Here is a 19,972-nt window from a genome sequence, read left to right as displayed (position 1 = left end):
CTTGGCAATCCGAGAATCTCGAGTTCCTTCTTGGAGCTCGATGAGTTTGTTCCATAGGTCTCTTGCACTCGAGAACGGACCTACCTTGACGAGTTGGTCCTTGGCGATTCCACATTGCAAGGTGACCATAGCCTTGGCATCGGCTTGTGCTTTGCGGAGTTGTTCGGTAGACCACCTTGACGAATCGAGTTCCTTACCTTCTTCATCCTTTGGTGGTGTGAAACCTTCCTTGACTGAGAACCACATGGCAATGTCGGTCTTGAGGTAATACTCCATGCGACCCTTCCAATATTGAAAATCTGCTCCTTCGAAGTAGGGTGGTCGATTTGTGCTAAAACCTTCCTTCATAGCCATCCTTGTTTGCTCTTTTGGGTGTTAATCCGAATCAAAGAGCCCCTTGCTCTGATACCACTTGTTGGGATCTTAGATGGCTAGAGGGGGTGAATAGCCTCTTAAAAACTTAAACACAAAAATTCTAAGCAAATTTGTTAGCGCAGCGGAAAATAGGAAACTAAAATGACGGAAGAAAAACACACACAGCAGACACAATGATATACGAGGTTCGGGGATAACTTACCCCTACTCCTCGGCGTGTCCGTAAGGAGGACGACTCCTTGATCTTTCGGTAGATCACACCCCGGACAAAATTCGGCTAAAGATGTCTCCTTCTCGGTGGAGCAACCTCTCAACAGAGTCTCAGTTGATTATAGAATTAAGCACAAGACTTACAGTGGCTGAGAAGAATAATCAGATGAGCTTGCAGCCACGCAGAGAAGAAACAGAGCAGAGAGCGCACAACAACCTTCTTAGCAAGGAGCTTACAGCTTCACCAACTTGCTTTCACAAAGGATTGATCGAAAAGAAACAGAGAATGCAGTTCTCTTCTGAACCTCTCTTCTTACTTCTTATGTCTCTCTGCTTTACTGGCTCGAATCACCGCCGCCTGCAGAATCGCTGCTGCCAACAAGGCGTAGCTAATCACCTCTCCTCCTCATCTGGTTCTCTGAACCCATGCCAATGGAAATCACTGGCGTCTCTGGATATGAACCAATAGGTAGAGGTCAAACTGAGCGCAGCCCAATCGCAATCAGATTCGCCAGTGAACGTTGATGCCTCAAATGCATCTGTTGCAGCAAATCACAGTGAAAAGAGCACTTGTCTTCTTCTCTTAATGAAGCTTAATTTGAATTCAACCATGAGAGTGTGACCTGCAACCTGCAAGCTAAAAAGACTCACAGCAGATGGTTAAAAACAGATGGGTGAAAACAAATACGGCAAGAAGAAAAAAGTGCATGCAGAACAAACAATATCGTGGGTCGGTCTGCAGACCGATCCACGCTTTCTGAATCATCGCTGATCAGTCTGCAGACCGATCAGATGTCGCTGCGCACAGCTTCTGATCGGTCTGCGGACCGATCAGGCACTAATCTGATCGCTACAGTGTTCGACTAGACGTCGCTCTTCCCAAGCACTTATAGCCTCCTGATCGGTCTCCAGACCGATCGGTAAAATCAATCAGGATCTAATCTGATCGGTCCGCAGACCGATCGGTGTCGCTCGAAGGTGCGCGATTCTGATCGGTCGGCGGACCGATCAGGCACTATCTGATCGGTCCCCCGACCGATCAGATGTCGCTCGTCCCAGTGCTTCGAGCCTAGTCCGGAGAAACGAGCTCCCTAGCCCTCTCCGACTTCATCTGGTCCCAGAGAACGAGCTACCGAGCCCCCTCTGACTTCGCATGCCAAGCTTCCTTCTTGGACTTTTCAACACCAGATGTCCGATCACCCTTGATCCATCTGGATTTTCCCTTGCCTGGCTTCACTCACCAGGACTTGCACCTAGCTTCACTCACTAGGGTTTTCACCTAGCTTAACTCACCAGGATTTCCAATCTGCCTGGCTTCACTCACCAGGACTTTCCAACTGCCTAACATCCCAGTTAGGACTTTCTCAATCAGGTCAACCTAGTCAACCTAGATTAGTAATTAATCTGAGTTAAATATCTGATATAAACTTAAATCAGTGTCAACAGCAAAACAACATCCAGATCAGATTGTATCAACAATTTTGACTCATTTTTTAAATAAGTCTAGTATGAATGTGATCCAGTCTTCTGTGCCACAACTTAGTTTCCTCTTGTTGTGTCAATAGACACTTTAGTGAAGAGGATGGTAAGTCAATTGTATAAATATTCTTTTTCTTAATTCCCTTAAGTGTGATTTCAGGATTTTCAATGTTTTTAATTAAGCATTCATATTTTGAAAATGTGACTAAGTATCCTGAGTCACATAACTGACTAATACTAAGTAAATTAAAATTGAATTGATCAACCAGTAGAACCTTTCGAATATAGAAATTGGAACTTAATTGGATATTACTAAGGGTTCCGTCGTTGCCGAATGCAACTGATCCTAGGTTCTTGAGTTTCAGCTTAGTGAATTTCAATCTATCTCCAGTCATGTGCCTGGAGCATCCACTATCTAGCATCTATTGATCCAAATCTTTATGTTCCTACACATAAAATATTTGATTTGGGTCAATTTAATGGATTCAAGAGATAGTTTGATTGAAATCAACTCCTTAATGTTCCATCTCACCCAGTCTAGATGATCAAATATGGTATTTCTATGGGTGATTGTGAGATGGTTTATTAAGTTATTTAGGTTAAAATTATGAATTAGATTTAGTTAAATTAACTAGGTTAGGTTAGTTAATTTGATTAAGTTAATTAATTAGGTTAAGTTAGTTAATTTGATTAAGTTAATTAATTAGTTAATTTGATTAAGTTAATTAATTAGGTTAAGTTAGTTAATTTAATTAAGTTAATTAATTAGTTAATTTGATTAAGTTAATTAATTCGGTTAAGTTAGTTAATTTAATTAAGTTAATTAATTAGTTAATTTGATTAAGTTAATTAATTCGGTTAAGTTAGTTAATTTGATTAAGTAGTTGTAAAGTCATTTTAATTAAGTTATGTTTAATTAAGTTAAATTTGTTAGGTTTAATTAAGTTGATTAAATTGAATTAAGATTTAAATTGTATTGAATTGAAAGTTTAAATTGAATTGAATTAGGTTTAATTAAATTCGATTAAGTTCATCATAGATCCATCTCACCCAATTCTAAGTTATCAATCAAGGAACCTTATGTATTCTTGTAAGATGGTTAACTTTAATTTAGATTATATCTAAGGATTAATTTACATTTGAGTTAGACTTGAGTTTTTTAATCGGTTAATTAAATACATATTTCGAAGATTGGCTTTCAGGCTGTGGCGAGGCACTATGCCTTCTTGGGTATGAGATCATCCACCATTTCTAGATAAATCCTTTCAAAGAAATTATATATTTAATTTTCTTTTTGAAACTACTAGGACTAACCAATCAAGTGTAAATTACGTCTGAGTCCTTAATCTAGCCTAATCTAAGCATATAATAAAAGCAGATTATAAAGAAAAGAAAATAACAAGCATCAAACAATTCTATTTATTTATAAAGATAGTTTTTCTATTGGCTCCCCCTAGATCATAACATCGATATAGTCTATCAAGGTAATGTATCTGATCCTTGGGGACCCAATAATATCCAAGTCCAACTTGATTAATTAAGTTAGACTTGGATACCCATGCTTGGACTAGCTTTCTATTTGGTCTGTTAACAAGTGATAGATATGAATGATATTTCCTTTTTGTCTTAAATCCTAGCCCGGATCGATTGTATACGACCTTCTGTTTTCCAAGAATCAAATCAAGATTCTTGGAACCCAGTGTAAACTGTTCCAACATGATCTTCAAATCCTTGACTTGAGTTTTCAGGATGGAATTCTCTTCCTCAAGCTTTTGGACTTGAGTTGAGGTTTCAATCTGAATAGGGTCAATTAAGGATTCGGAGTCAGTCACTTCTGTAAGGGTTGTTACCTCCTTTAGAAGTGATTTGATCCGAACGTTGGATTTAGCTAATTTGCGCATAAGATAATTATCTAGATTATATAACCGAGAAGTACTTACAGTGGGGTTAGGCCCTTCGGAAACGGATACTGATCCGTGGCTTCTTTCTGATTCTGCTTCCGATTCGCTCTCACTTCCGGGTTTATTGATTTGGTCCCGGGTCGTCAGTGCAAGGAAGCTCGTCTGTTCGAGCTCTTCATCAGACTCTTCTAATGAAGACTCGTCCCAAGTTGCCTTCAGGGCTTTCTTCTTTCTTTGCTTCTTAGCATCTTTTGTATTCGGACAGTCGACTTTGATATGCCCCTTTTGGTTGTAGCCATAGCAGATTACTTCGAACTTTACCTTCGAACTTGGTTGGACCTCCTTGGATTGGACTACCTTCTTGATATCCTTCTTGTTGAAGTCCTTCTTCTTTTTGTAGAGCTTTCTTACCAGATTGATGAGTTCAGCGACGATCTCATCGTTGTCATCGTTTGAGTCAGATTCTTCTTCTGACTCCGGTTCGGTTCTACGTCTTGCTTTTGGTTCGCGCGCTTTGCTTGTACCTGCAATCAAAGTCATAACCTTCTCGGTCGATCAAGCATTAATTTGTTCATGTAATTCAAATTCAGCAAACAATTCATCTAGTTTAATTAAAGATCGATCCTTAGATACCTTGTAAGCATCTACCATGGATGCCCACAAGGTATTCCTCGGAAAAACATTTAGGGGGTACCTTAGGATGTCGTGGTTCTCCACTTTCTGTCCGATTGCGTGGAGTCCGTTGAGCAAATCTTGTATACGGGCATGAAGTTGGCTAGTCGTCTCACCTTCCTGTATTTTAATATATATAATTTATTAAGTAGTAAGTCACACTTACTTACCTTTGTGTCGGGCGTGCCCTCGTGCAACTCGATCAGCTTTTGCCACAATTCTTTGGCGCTCGAGAACGGGCCGACGCAGTTCAGCTCCTCCTTGGTTAGGCCGCACTGAAGTGTACAGGTTGCTTTGGCATTTGCTTCTACCTTCTTTATCAGAGTTGCATCCCAGTTCTCGCACGATATCAGTTTTTCATTGTTGTCAGTTGGGAGTTCAAGGCCAGCCTTGACGATCATCCATACTTCAAAATGAGTCTGAAGGTACGACTCCATTCAACCCTTCCAGTAGCCGAAGTCTTCTCCGGTGAAGAGCGGTGGGTAGGCGGTGCTGTAGCCTTCTTAGAGAGCCATAAAAATGAAATCTCGCATACAAAGAAAAACAGGAAAGCTTGTCCCAAGACTTGATCCTGGATTAGTAGTGTGGGTTAAAAGAAGAATAAACATGCGATCTCGAGTGGTGTTACACCAACTTCGAGGAAAAATTTGATTACGAAAAATAGATCGGAAGGCGGCAATAATACCGATTCCGATCGACTCCCAAAAACTGAAAATCACCACGAAAAAATTGCTTGAACTGGTGGTTGCACCAAATCGAAGCGACCCCGCTCTGATATCAATTGTTGGATTGAGACGCGCTAGAGGGGGGAGGCGTGAATATCGCTCGTGGCTTTCACTTTTCGTTTCGGAAAATCAACGAGTAATGCAGCGGAAATAAAGTAAACAAGAACAATCGCAAACACCAATGATTTACTTGGTTCGGAGCCTGTGGCGACTCCTACTCCAAGGTCCATGCTCGTTGAGCGTTTACTTTGGGCAACAATTATAATCACGCAAATATTACAAGAAGAATATTACAATTTAACTGAGTTGAAATTATACCGACAATAGGAATTTGAAATTCGCAGCTTCGGATCATTGGGTCTTGTTATGGCTCAGCCAGATCGTCTCGTAAGCAGCAAACAGTTGAAAGATGCTCAGAAAGTGATATGTCCAAACTGTTGGTCGAGATAGGTATATAAAGCCCGTTGAGGCCGCCTTCAACCTCCTTGAGGGCGTCCTCAACTCCGCCGATTTCGCAGCGAAGATAAGGGCTGAAGGAGTCGCCGCTCATCCTCTTGAAGGAGCCTCCAATGCCATGGAGAGCGCCTTCAAGCCCATCTGAGGCACCTCAGCACTCCTTGAGGGTGCCTCAAGCTTGACTTCGCGTGCTCCTTCTTCCAAAGCATCCGAGGTGTCTCTAAGCTCTATGGAGGCGCCCCGGACACTGTTCATCCGGGGATTTGAGCTCTTTCTTCATCCTGCAAGCTACATTAGTCCACAAAACAACAACATATCCTGCAAAACAAAGTTAGCACATAATAAACATGATAACAAAAGTATTTGACAATCTCCGGACTGTCCGGTTCTGACTTCGGATTTCTGACCAGAAATCCTAGGTCGAACCAACGCCTACTATTCCCTCTCCGGGGAATGCGTCCCCACCTACTCCACTCAAAAGAGTATACCTGTTGCAAGTTCGATCCTCCAGATCGACTAGACTTTTGGTCAATGCCCGAGTCTTCAAGTCTTTCCACTGGACGTTTGCTCCACGACCCGTCCAAACTTTCCACCTAGTTCGCGACACCAGGACTTTCCACCTAGGATTACCGTCCCCTAGGATTTTTGCCCGAAGCTTCGACCCGCCAAGACTTTTCACCTAGGATTACCACCCCCTAGGACCTAGGATTATCACCCCTTAGGGTTTTCCATCTTCCTAACCGCAACTAGAACTCTTGCCTAAGATACCTTAGGGGTTTTTCTACAAACTCATTCAAACACATTAGATCACAAATAAACTTAACTTTGAATCTTTTGTCATTATCAACACTTAGGTTTGGTCGTTGGATGCTTCCCACACCAACATATATTTATCTATATTTTTTATAAGTAAAGTGTAAAATCTATAAATTTAATATCAAAACTATTAGTTTTTTATTTAAAAGTTGATTCATGAGCTTACTAACGAATATACTCATTAATTAACGAGCCGAGTATTATGAAATTTGAACTTAATTTATTTATTTTAATAAATTTCATTAAACGAGCTCAAATAATTTTTTATCGAATCGAATTTTGAATATTCCTAATCAACCTGCTAAAATAGAAAATTGAATCACGGTACTATATGAAACAGCGAAGTTTTAGGGTGCGTTTGGTATGCGCATTTTTCATTTTCATTTTTAAAAAAATACATGTTTTCTAGAAAACAGAAAATAATTTTTTGTTATTCTCTATTTTTCTAGAAAACGCTATCTATTTTTTAAAAAAAAAATAAGTACAAAAAATACAAATTAAATATTATTTTTCAGAAAATATATATTTTTCAAAAAATGAAAATAAAAAATGCTCATCGTCACGGCTCCTTCAAGTCACCTGTCCGGTTTGACGGTTGGCTGCTGCAATTGCACCTTGCCGCAGTTGTCTGCTGAGGCAGTCCGTGACGAGGGCGACGAAACGAGCGAGGGAGAGGATCCTCCGGTTTGTTGATCGCCGACGCATCCACGGAGCCGTAGAGGGCAGAAAGAGAGTCGATTTTTTGTGGAGTCTTTATTATATTCTTTGCGATCGCTTGATCTGGCCTAGATTTGGTCTGGCTTGTATAATCCAGTTGAAGGCTGTCAATTTTGTGCTTTCGTTCCAGCAGTTCGGAGTGTCGATCGCTTTCGCAGCTGGCTGTCCAGGTATGGTTTTCCTCCTTGCTTGCTTTTGGATGGGGATTTGTGATCCATAGCTAGGGTATTCATTTTAATTGATCCGTGGTTACATATTTCATCGATTTTATGAATTTTGAACTTCTGTATGGTAGCAGATTCGTGTTGTCTTTAGGATCTGTGGTTCTGCTAATGGTAGTAGTTTTGTACCATTTGGGGATAATTGGAGCTCGAAATACCGCTTTTGGCGAAACAGGAAAAATAAAGCCTACGTTTTACCTGCTTATCACTTTTCAAGGGGCCTATAGTCATAAACTAGGTTAGGGGCATATACTTAGTTACCTACTGTTAGATCTCCATAATAGGTCGTTTATCATGCTTCTTCTTGTCAACCTTTGGCTTTCATGTTCATGTAAGGAGCTTAACTGTTCTCTGCTAAGAGAGAGTTAACACATTGACGGCTACTGATGCAAGCTGTTTCTTTGTGAGGAACTCCGTACCATGTAATTTACATGGTATTCCTTGAGCAGTATCCCTTTTGAGCTTGTTCCAAGAATTTTTTGGTTGAGCCTGTTATTATTGGAAAGAAGGCCCTTGTTCTCTGGAGTTGACGTAATTATATTGTAGATGTAGGTAAGTTGGAAGCTTCGACGAATTCTTTTATGATTTGTAGAGTTTGAATTGCCTTAGACAAATTATGATGCTGCTAATAATGATTTTGAACCGTTAAAATGCTTGTTGATTATATTTGTCATATCTGGTCCCTGTACAAGGATATTATTAATTTGCAAATTAGGTCTAACAACTATCCCAAAATGCTAAACCTAAGTTAGAAGTAGATTACTCATCTAAAACATATAAATCTCTTTCTTTAGTCCATATTTGATGTAAGACTAAACTAAGATGTTGTGTCTCCCTCATGTTTTTGTGAAGATCCAAGGTTGATTTCATAGTTCAAAATCATCCATAATTGGTAGCATATACTGATGGTGGTCTTGACCATCATGATGGCTTCCCTTTCCAAACTGGTCAATATGCTGCCAAACTATCACAACTTGCTTAGACAAGAGAACTAACCATAAACTTGTTAAGCTTGACCGTTAATAAGGTTGTAATGCTCATGAATAAACTCGGTGCTCAACTTGATAAGAGCTTATTTATGTTTCTAATATTAAAAATAAATTAAATGAACAAGCTTGAACCCTAGCGAGCTCAATTCATTAAAATAAAGCTCGTAAACAATTCATAATAAATTTATTTATTAAGTTGTATAAAGTTTGATTACATTCTTGTTTAGTATGCTCGCAAGAATGAAACTCAAAGGATAAGTTTTATATTTAAATATATTAAATATAATGCATATCTTATAAATTTTATGCTTTTATGGTATTTATAAAATACTACAAATGAGAAAATAACATGTTTCACTTATTAGAGATCATTCTTTGAACTTAATTATAAATATAGTAATGTCTCTTTTGAAGCTCAATAAAAATACTCTTTTACGAAGCTCGACAAAAAACTTGAGTTTGGTTTGAGTTTTGTTACATTTTTAACAAACAATCTTAAACAAGCTCGGTAAGATAAATGAACAAGCTTGAACATAGTCAAGCTCTACACTTTTGAATCCCTACCACTAATTTAAAATGCTTATGATCAAATGAGTAGAGTTCATTCATCTAAGCCTTAAGACCCCTTTCATTAGCTAACAATTCTTTTTGTGGAACCAAATTATGATGTGTTAATATTATTTTCTAGTAAATGACCCATGCTAAGCATGAATGAATTACTAAAAATGCTGATCAAATGAATAGTAGTTCATTTATCTAAGCTTTAAGACCCCTTTCATTAGCTCACAATTCTTTATGTGGAACTAAATTAGAATGTGCCAATATTATTGTCTAGGAAATGACCGATGCTAAGCATGAATGAATTACTAAAAATCATTCAGTCAATCAGATTACATCTTAATGATGGTGTTGAAGTCGTGGTTTACCTACTCATTCTGAAAAGGAAAGAAAAAAAATGAATTAGTGGTTCCAAAAATGATAATATCAATTCTTTATGAGAAATTTAAACATAGAAGGAAGGCTATATAAAAAGGTTTGAACTTTGTACTTTAGAATTGAGACATTAACAAATAGTAGCTATTGTCTGTATAGAATTTAAATGACAATGACATGTTCAGTCCAATGTAAAAGAGTAAAAGAATTTCAATATTTTGTCATACTGATAACTGTCGAACTATTTTGAGATGACACAATGCGTCAATAAAATTTCCACCGGTATTATTTGGGATCTAAAGTAATTCTAGCAATTACTATAGTAGGAACAGCATCAAGTGTGCTTTCATATATTATCCACTTCTCTTTATGTAATAATTGCTTATTTTGTATGTCAGATAACAAAAACAAATATGATAACTTGATCGTATGTGATTTTTGAATTGTTTTGTAGATATGGGATATCGATATAATTGCCATATCTGAATTGCATATTACACTACTTGATTATGAGGATTATTCTTTTCCACTTTTTTGCATTAGTAGTGACAAATGCATCAACTAATGTCTTTCTCAAGTATAGAGTTGGATTGATAGCAATTGGGTCTCTCAGGACCAACAATTAGAATCAAGTAACAGAACTATGGGGCCTATCACTGGTGTGAACAACCCCAATAATTTAGCTTCAAGGCAACGTTTAAGGTGGACAAATGAACTGCATGATCGTTCCGTGGATGCTGTGGCACAACTTGGTGGTCCAGATAGTAATTGCCTTCTAGACATTTTAATAAGATAATAACTGCAAGATTGATTTACCAGACTGAAGGTATATTAGAATTTTCCTTTCAGAAATTACTTGGCTTTGAATTGTTATATCAATGTTCTCAATATCCAGTTTTCTCTCAATGTTCTTATGTAAGTTCTTTTTGCATAGGCATTCTGAATTGCTAGATGTGGTTAATAGGCAAAATCAGGGAAGAAAAATTCTTCTACATAAATCACCTAGTTTAGGCACAACTGGGATATCCGCCTGCCATCTAGTCGGCCGTAGTACTGGCGTAGGGAGTCGAATGAAGAAGTATTTGTCTTTCCAGTCCAGTCCATATTATGAGAGGGCATTTTATCGAAAAATGTAGTCCTCGGGCTGGATTGGAAGCGAAAAACCCAACTAGCTAGTTGTTTGCGGTAGTAGAAGTAATGGAACACCTAGGGAGTCAGAGGAGTTTCACACAAACGAAACAACTTCACATAAAAGACAAATGGAGTTTGGGACTAATTGTTGGAGTGGGATACGAAAATACTAGCTTAGTTTGAAGAAAAAAGTCGAAATGGGGAAACGAAGGCCATCTCGGACTTGGTCCTTTAAAAAGTCACATAACCGGTGGGGGGAAGATGGGGACGATCCTGATCACTTGGCATAATCATGTGCAAAGAGATGGGAACTTCATAGGTGAAGCAGTCATGGTTCAGGTCTACCTCGTCAAACTCCAAGGTAATCAACGTGTACCACACCCCAGGAATATTCATGGTCGATTCGGAGAGTAGGATCCAAGGGGAACGAAGAAATAAGGAGGGAGTCTACAGGAGCTTATGGGAACAAGGAATCAGCTGACATCGCAGAAACAAGGAACGTAATGAGGATGAGTGGCGTCGTTAGGGCTTCTTAAAAAGAAACTCTACATCTCTTTAAAATAGATCGTTTGATCGTGTGCGTAAAAAGGCGGGCTAATTGCTGATTAAAAGAGAAATGGACTGTCATCCGTAAAGTCGTGCGTCAATTGTCACGTTTGGGAAAAGGAAGTTGATAGACATGTGGCAATAGTAGGAGAAGGGCCTTTACGATGAATGTAACAGGCAAATCATTATCTTGATGTGTCATCGCGCATATCAAATATCAATAAAAATCTCTCCCCTCGTTTATGGCGTCCGACGATCATCTAAGGCCGACCAACCCAAGAGCCGGTTGGACCACCGGGGCTACGCTTCCCATTTCTCATTGGATAGCTCCTAACGTGCATCCAATCAGCCCAAGAGTCGGTCGGACACCTGGGAAGGGCTCCCAACATGCCACCTCAACTGATCGGATATAGGTTGGTCAAGTTCTTAACGGGACACAGTCGTCCACTATAGCGGTAGCATCACTACTTGATTTACCGTCTGATTAACCGTAATAATTTGTTGCTCGACACATAGGGGATGCTATTCGTTAAGTATTTATGAAAATCGCCGCCTGTTCAGAGCGTGCCGCCACTCGCGAGGGTATGTCTGATTTTATTATCTACCCGACACAGAAAGGGACAAAAACTAGGCCATTTCTTCGCACAGACACGCGAGTACTCACAAAGACTTAAAGAAAAAATAGCATAAAATGATAAGGACATAGAATGGGAGCTAATAAAATTTAGTGAACTTAAGTACATGTCCAAGGAAGTTTGTTGACCGCATTAGGGTTAAAATACAAGATTGAGTGAGCCGGGAAGTATTACTTAAAATTTGGGACGACGTCTTCAGAGAGCTCGTCCAAAAGCTTCTACCGGTGTAGGAAGTGGGTTGGGGGTTCGGATGCTAAGTAATCGGACTCCCGAACACAGGGGACAAGTTGCAGGTAGAAGTCACGGGACTGAAGGTAGGCCACTCTCTTAGCTTCGAAGCACTTGTCCTCCCCTGTCTTATAATCCGCTAGCTTGGCCTGGGATTCCATCAATTCATATACGATTCCTGGTTGCTCAGACTTACAGGCCATTAACTCGGACCTCGTGGCCTTTAACTCGGATCGCATGGACTCCAATTCAGCCTTCTGAGCTTTATACACCAGCAGAAACTTGGCTGCCAACTGTGCATCTTTTGCAACCAACTCTAAGGCATGGGCAACTTCCAACTCCTTTAACTTGTTGAAGAGGCCTTGTGCTTCGATAGTCTTCTCATCTAAATCAGCTACTGCCTGGACCCTCCTTGTTATTTCCGACTGGAGTTTGGCTTCGCTTATTTTCAGGGCGGCTTCCAATTTTTACCCCTTTACCACCTCAACGCTAGATAGTTCTCGAGCCTCTTGTACCTTCCTCTCCAGCTCACTCAGCAGGTCAGCTTGCGTCTAATCCCCTTGTTGGGTTGTCGCGTTGGGGATTCGGGCGGGAGTCGGAGAAGATTCCAATTCTATTATTCGCCTCCTCAGCGCCTAGTTTGCGTGTTCAAGCCCCACTATGGTTCGGGATGCTTTCATCCCAACCCCCCAAAGTTGAAGAGAAGTAGTATTAGTAGTGTTCCAGTTAAAAGGATAAGCCAGCCAAAACTTATCGCGGTTAGTTCTTGGGCAAACTCATCTGCTAGCCTCATTATAGTACGGTCTTCCGTTCGGGTCATCGAGTCCTCCTAGTCCTCTGCTAACAAGCCCTATAGTTGTATCTGCCCGTAGACTGGAGAGGGATCCAAAGACGAGGTTACACCCTGAACGGATGACACATCCAACATAGCCGAGAATGGAAGAGACTTTGTGACTGGTGGGACGGGGTAGGTTCGGAGGAAGCTCTTGTAGGCAAGATGGTTGGACAAGGGGATGACGTCCGAGGAGTCAGGGCCATAGGAGACCCGGTCAGCTGCGAAACCATCTCCTCTTGGACCGGGCTGCGGGAGGGCAAAGCCGAGGGCGTCTAATCGGAAGACCAGGCCAGAGCGCCTTCCCTAGCTGGCATACGCTCGGAAGTTGATTGTTTGGTAGTGCCCAAGTGACATCTGTTACGCCTAACCCACAGTTGTGTTTCAGACTCAAGGGAAGGAATTTCCTCCACTCTTGTTGTCATGAATATATGGCCTGCCTGGTCGGCTGATCTTCATGCTCGACCAAAAGGGCTTGGCCTCGCCAATCTAGCTCAGCCTCTTCCAATCGCAAAACCTTAGAAGTTAGCGCCTTGAACAAGGCTTCCGCTACACAAAATAGAAAAGATCTGAGTTAGTGATAACATAGAAACTAAGTTAATAATTCTTACCCAAAGAGAAGGGAAGCACGGCTCAAACTGGACTCAGTCCGAACATATAGAAGAGGCCCTCCTGTAACAGTTGGGGATGTTGAATTGCTGGCCAGCCAGTTTTTCTGACACAGAAACGAAGGCGGTAATCTCCTAACTCAGGGAGGGGAGAGAGATTCGCCTGCCAATTAGTCAGCCAAGACACGGTATTGGACACTTGGATGAAGAAGAAATGGGATTTTCATCCCTTATTAGACGAAGACAGTTTCTTGAAGAAGACAGCTGATACGGGGTGTTAGATATGGACCCCAGGGGGGCGTTGAGGTTAAAGTCAAGGTGAGAGAGCGGTCAAAGTCAAGGGGAGAGCAAGCTTGCTTATAACTAAGCCCATCGACATGAGAGTTTGGTACATAAGCGCAAGAGCAAGGACTCTTATAACTCGGTCGAACCGCTCGAGAGTCCGGGACATAGGTGTCAAGGCAAGCACGCTTATAATTCGGTCGAACGCCTCGAGAGTCTGGGACGTGGGTGCGAGAGCAAACTCGCTTATAACTTGGTCGAGCAACACGAGAGTCTGGAATATAGGTATGAGGGCAAGCTAGCTTATAACTCGGCCGAGTGACACGAGAGTCTGGAATATGAGCGCGAGAGCAAGCTCGCTTATAACTTGGCCGAGCGGCACGAGAGTCTGTAATATGAGCGCGAGATCAAACTCGCTCGCTTATAACTCAGTCGAGCGACACAAGAGATTGGAATATGAGCGCGAGGGTAAGCTCGCTTATAACTCGGCCTAGCAGTCTGGATTATTGGCATGAGGGCAACTTTACTTATAACTCGGTCGAGCGGCACGAGAGCATGGAATATGGACGCAAGAGTAAGTTTGCTTATAACTTGGTCGAGCAACACAAGAGCTTGGAATATGGACGTGAGAGCAAATTCGTTTATAACTCGGCCGAATGACACGAGAGTCTGGATTAGGACACGAGAGTTTGGAATATGGGCGCAAGAACAAGCTCGCTTATAACTCGGCCAAGCGACACGAGAGTTTGGAATATGGGGCGAGAGCAAGCTCGCTTATAATTCAGCCGAGCGGCACAAGAGTTTGGAATTTAGGGCTCTTGAGCTAAGTTTGCCTACATTTCCATTAAATGTAAATATTCAACGGTATATAAAAGCACGTTATTGGCATACTCTCAGGTTCGATAAGGTTGTAGATAATTTGCTCCCCACGGCCGCTCCAAGTCTTCTTGCTACAAAGTAACTGCAGTAGATTGTCTAATCTCCTCCATCTTCGCATTTTATATTCAGGCAAAGTTCCCACAGACGACGTCAAATTTGATTCTGTCTAAAATCGAGGAAGATGGGGCTCTGGGTAGGTGGCTCTGGTGTCGACCATGAGAAGACTTTGAGCTAGAAGAAGATAACGCTGAGTGATCCTCTCTACACACACCACAGAGAGAACAAATAAGAACGTTAGAGCGAGAACCAGGAAGGACCCGGTTGGAACCGTAGCAGAAATGAAGAAGATGAACAGTAGTGTTGATGAGTGTGCGAGTGTGCGTGCGCGTGAGAGCGTAATGGAGAGGACCTCTTTTTATACTGACCTCATAATCTCCGCAATAATAAGGCGTCAGAGAATGTCTAGTGTCAAAATATGTTGGGTAACGGAGGGTGTACTACAACCTTCCCCCAGAAGGCTTCATTGCCGGTATATGTCAGAATAGCAGAATATTGCTTGGTGAGTAGTTGTTATTCTCTGACAGGTAGTTGCGATTGTATGATAATGTTATCTTTTAAAAGGAGTTCAACCAACTTTAGAGCCGACTGGATGTATACTGGGGGGTCGTGCCCATTAAAAGTAGGGAGCTAAGTCTCGAAGGTTTGACCGGCTCTAGGGCCGATCGGCTGTGTGCTGGCCGCCTTGCCCTCGAAGAGTAGGAAGCTAAGTCCTGAAGGTTTGACCAGCTCCAGGGCCAATCGGTTGTATGCTGGGTGCTTTGCCCTCGAAGAGTAGGAAGCTAAGTCCTGAAGGTTTGACCAGCTCCAGGGCCAATCGGTTGTATGCTGGGTGCTTTGCCCTCGAAGAGTGGGGAGCTAAGTCCCGAAGATTCGACCTACCCTAGGGTTAATCGACTGTATGCTGGGCGCTTTGCCCCTTAAGAGTGAGAAGCTAAGTCCCGAAGCTCTGACCAACTCTGGGCCGACTAGCTATATGCTGGGCGCCGATATGCTGGGGCCACAACCACGAGGAATGAGGAGCTAAGTTCCGAAAGTCCGACTGGCTCTGGGGCGACCAACCGTATGTTGGGGCCACGACCACGAGGAGTGGGGAGCTAAGTCTCAAAGGTCTGACCGGCCCTGAGGCCAACCGGTTGTATACTGGGGGCCACGACCAAGAGCAGTGGGGAGCTAAGTCCCTAAGGCCCGACCAGTCCTGGGGCCGACCGACTATATGCCCTTTGAAGAGTGGGGAGCTAAGTTCTGAAGGTCCGACCAGCCTTGGGCCCAACCGGTTGTATGCTGGGCACCTTGCCCTTAAAGAGTGTGGAGCTAAGCCTCACCTTCGAAGGTGAGTGGTTTGTCCGGCTAACCATTACCTCATCTTGATTTTGACTGTCACCTTACCATCTTACCTTGACTTTGACTATCATATCATCTTGACTATCAACCCCATGTTATCCTTTGTGCCACTCATAACGCGCCATATCATATGGTTTTGTTAGATTATTCACACGATTCATTCAACCCATTTGAATAGTTTAAATTGTTGCTTGGTCATGTTGATTTTGCAAGATTGCTCGACCTCCTATTTTCTGGTACTTAACATGAGAAACAGAAAAAGGAATAGGGCCATAATAGGTTGGAGTTTATGACATTGAGCTGAGAAGAAATTCCAGCATTCATAGGAGCATCAAGATTTGTTTTCCTCTTCACAGATGCTCTTCGATGCTCTCCTAATCCTTCCCTAGCATTGGGAATCTTGAAAGATGGCTGGAGAGTGTGAGAATGCATAGTTTCTATTTAATTGATTGTGCCTAGGTTTGGTAATTGTATGTTGAGCATATCTTAGTGTTCTCATTTATCTAAAACTGCCACAGGTATGGATGATGACCTGGTTAGGACACCTATGTTTAATGACTCGAGTGAGTTTGATGACTTGAAGTTCATATCTAGACTCAGCACGATTCTGGTGGCCTCCATTCAAGAAATTAAAGATCGGGTGTCTCAAATAGAATTTGTCTTCTGTAGCCAGCTATTTCCAGGCTTCCAAATGACATCAAGAGTTCTACAGAAAAAAATAGCTGATACCAGGAAACTTGCTGAAGATGAATGGAAGGAAAAAGAACAGTCTCTCTTACAACAAGTAAAAGAGCTACAAACTGAAAGGCAACAATTTCAAGAAGAAGTCCAGCAATTGAATAATGCTCTAGAACAAACTAAGACGAGGTTGATGAGTGCTGAACAATCAGTAGACAGACGTGAACTAGAGAAGGAAGTTCTTTCGACCAGGCTTGAATGCTTAATGAGGAATGAGGACATGCATGCTAAGCTGAAAATGCAGTTTGATCAGGAAAAAAGTGAATTGTCTGAGGCGAAGAAAATGCAGAAAAAATTATCAGAAGAAATTGAATTGAACAATCAGAAACTGCTGAATGAGCAAGCTAAAGGAAAAGATTTGCTTATGGAATTAGATAAAATGACAGCAATGTACAAGCAATTAAAGTCACAATATATGTTTGCTGTGGGGAAGTTCAATCACAAATCAGGAAATGAATGCTACTTGGACAGGGTAGATGTGGTGAACAATTCACCGTCGTCTCATCTAAAAAAGAGAAGACTTCAAGGTAACCTTCTCTTAGCATCATGAAAATATTGGTCTTACCAATCTGCAAGTCTTTTAATATTCTTGTTAATGTTGCTTTTACTAAATTGGAGTAAAATTGATGAATTTTTATTTGTTTCCTGTAGGATTAGTTTTGGTTTCACCTTTGAGAGTGTGATTCTATTCTACTCTTTTTTTATAGCATACTAAGGTACTGTGAATGAAATGTACAGATTCTGAAGAAAAAGAAGAAGAGGAAGTCACTGACATCGCTTCTCAGGTAGATGAATCAAAGACTGGGAGCGGTGCTCATGAAAATCCTGTGCTCCATCAAGATGTTGATGTCTTCAAAAGATCAAGAAATGGCTCCCACACTAATCCAGCCTTTCTCGACTCCATTTTACCAAAGCATGATGTAGGCACTTCCAAATTAGAATCAATAGCCTGCAGGAAGAAGTCTAGTTCATCCTGGAGGGATACTCGGGCTCATGAAACTAATGGATGGGATCCACACGACAACTTTCTTGACACTCCTTTGGAGATTGCAAGAAACTTAAACAAGTTACCTTTTGAACCAGCTCAAGATCTTGCAGCACCTCCCCCACAAGATTTGTATTTCCACAATTCTGACGATGAAACACAAGATATGAACACCAAAACTATTCCACTCGAGCAGCATAACTCTGCTGGTCCAGCAAACAAGGGCGTCCGATACTGTGAACCCGTGAGGAAAAAGGCCGAGCGGGAGAATCTTGAAGGAGTGGAGTGCATGCAATGCAAGAAGTTCTATGATGCAGTTCTTCCAGGCGATGACAATAATCCGAATGAAAAGATTAGGCGCTGTGAACATCATGATGGCGTCTCAAGGCATCGTTACAGATATGCTCCTCCATTGACTCCTGAAGGTTTCTGGAATATTGGGTTCGATTCAGATATGTAGTAGCTTCCTAAAACGATGAAGCTCAAGTAGCAACTGCACATTGTCAGCTGCTTTCAGTTGCCTTTTATTCTATTATAGAAGATTACCTCGAATGGATGAATCAACAGTTGTCTTTACAATTAAGCAGGCTCCTAATGGAGACATGACAAAAAACTTGCAAAGAGAAAAATCCTCATCATCAAAGTATTCTTTTTTCAGCAGATTTGAAAGGTTTGTTCCCATGTTTGACAAAAAAACAGCAAGAATAATATTGTCCACTCTATTATATAATTAAATGGATGAAACATGCATACTGGCTACTGCAATCCTTAGGTACAAAGCAAGTATAGATATTAGAACGTCCTTTGTAAAATGGAATACAATTCTTTAATTAAATTTTTGAATAAAGTTGAACCTACTCAACATTTTATTAAACGTGTGGCTTGACAAGTGAAAACAATCATTCAGAGGAAAGGCAATTAAATTAGAACAGAACACCAAGGCACTGTTACTCAAATCAAAGTCAATTGTTGTTTGTTATGGCAATTTATGATACATATTTATTTTATCTATTTAATCTTTACATTAATTTTAAAAAATAAAATCTAATTTTATTTTATTTTATTTATACATTCTCACGAAAAAAATAGTTAAAATCCTTAAAAGTTTTTGGATTGCCATGTTAGGTAGGATTGATTTAGGGTGATGAATCGGGATTGGATCATACAATGATCTTCTAAAAATATTTTTTCCAATGATTTTATGAAAAAATTTTAAAGTTTAATTTAGTACGAGAAGAGACAGAGAGAGGCGAGAAATGTAAAATAGTTGAATGACACATTATTTTCAGTGCACACGTTGTACGTGTAATATAATACATAATATGTGTAAATTAATACTCCATGTTCATAAATTAGATTTGATAAGTTGTGCTAGCCTATGCAATGCAAGGGCAACACTCATAATTCTGACTTTTTCTCATAAAAAAATTAATTTAATATCACATTTGATCTTAACTAAAAAATCAACAAAAATATACTTTTTAATGTCGTCGGCCTATTTTAAGATGTGAGACTAAAAATAATCATGATAGTGCATATTTTTTATATAAAATAACTAAAAAAAATTACTAATAAATTTTAAAATTATTTTTAATGTGAAAATAAAAAGAATATTAAAATAATTTAATTTTAGATTTCACCCAAATTAGTTATTAAAGAGTCCAGATTCTTAATAAAATAATAAGACAATGTATTTATAAAAACTTCTCCACCTACCGTATTGTCAATCCAAAAATATAGAATTAAGAGAATCATGACATATTTTTTATATCAAAAGAATCAGAGAAAATTATTACTAAAAGGTCTTTTAATTTTAGAATTCATCAAAATTAATTATTAAATAATCCAGACTATTAATAAAATAGTAAGATAATAAAATTTGATAGATGATCAAATTAATTAATAAAGACTAAATTAATTTGATATTTAATTATTATTTAAAATAAATTAAATTAATAATAATAATATTAACATAAATACTAAATTAAAATTATATATAATAAATAAATAAAATTTATATATAATTTAAAATAAAGTTATATATATATTAATGAGATATTGATTATGATTTAATTATGTTTATTTAAATTATTTTATAGTAAGAAATTAATTAAATTAATTAATTAAAATTTCAATTAAAAATTTAAAGTTCCTCCAACCTCACCTGCTGCTACTAGCCGTCAGCTATCTTTCTCTCTTCCCTATCACGAGCA

At 40.0% G+C, this 19,972-nt stretch overlaps 1 protein-coding gene across 4 annotated transcripts; it reads left to right on the top strand.

Moving 5' to 3' along the window:
* Positions 1-7,218: 7,218 nt before the first annotated feature.
* LOC121975444 (protein gamma response 1-like) lies at positions 7,219-18,481 on the top strand. 4 transcript variants are annotated; one of them, XM_042527090.1, is made up of 5 exons: positions 7,219-7,521; positions 10,108-10,320; positions 16,555-17,301; positions 17,513-18,211; positions 18,298-18,472. In XM_042527090.1, the coding sequence occupies exons 3-5, from the start codon at positions 16,557-16,559 to the stop codon at positions 18,363-18,365; spliced, it is 1,512 nt and encodes a 503-aa protein (XP_042383024.1). In that variant the 5' UTR covers positions 7,219-7,521; positions 10,108-10,320; positions 16,555-16,556; the 3' UTR covers positions 18,366-18,472. The 4 variants fall into 4 exon arrangements, with proteins under 4 accessions (XP_042383024.1, XP_042383026.1, XP_042383028.1 ...); XM_042527092.1 differs by having other exon boundaries at positions 10,078-10,320; XM_042527094.1 differs by lacking the exon at positions 10,108-10,320 and having other exon boundaries at positions 7,227-7,521; positions 18,298-18,481.
* Positions 18,482-19,972: the final 1,491 nt, after the last annotated feature.

Source organism: Zingiber officinale, chromosome 4B, assembly GCF_018446385.1.
Source record: "Zingiber officinale cultivar Zhangliang chromosome 4B, Zo_v1.1, whole genome shotgun sequence".
In the NCBI taxonomy this organism is placed as follows: Eukaryota; Viridiplantae; Streptophyta; class Magnoliopsida; order Zingiberales; family Zingiberaceae; genus Zingiber; species Zingiber officinale.
Note: the sequence above shows the minus strand (reverse complement) of the source record. Positions and strands in the feature narration are given on the sequence as shown.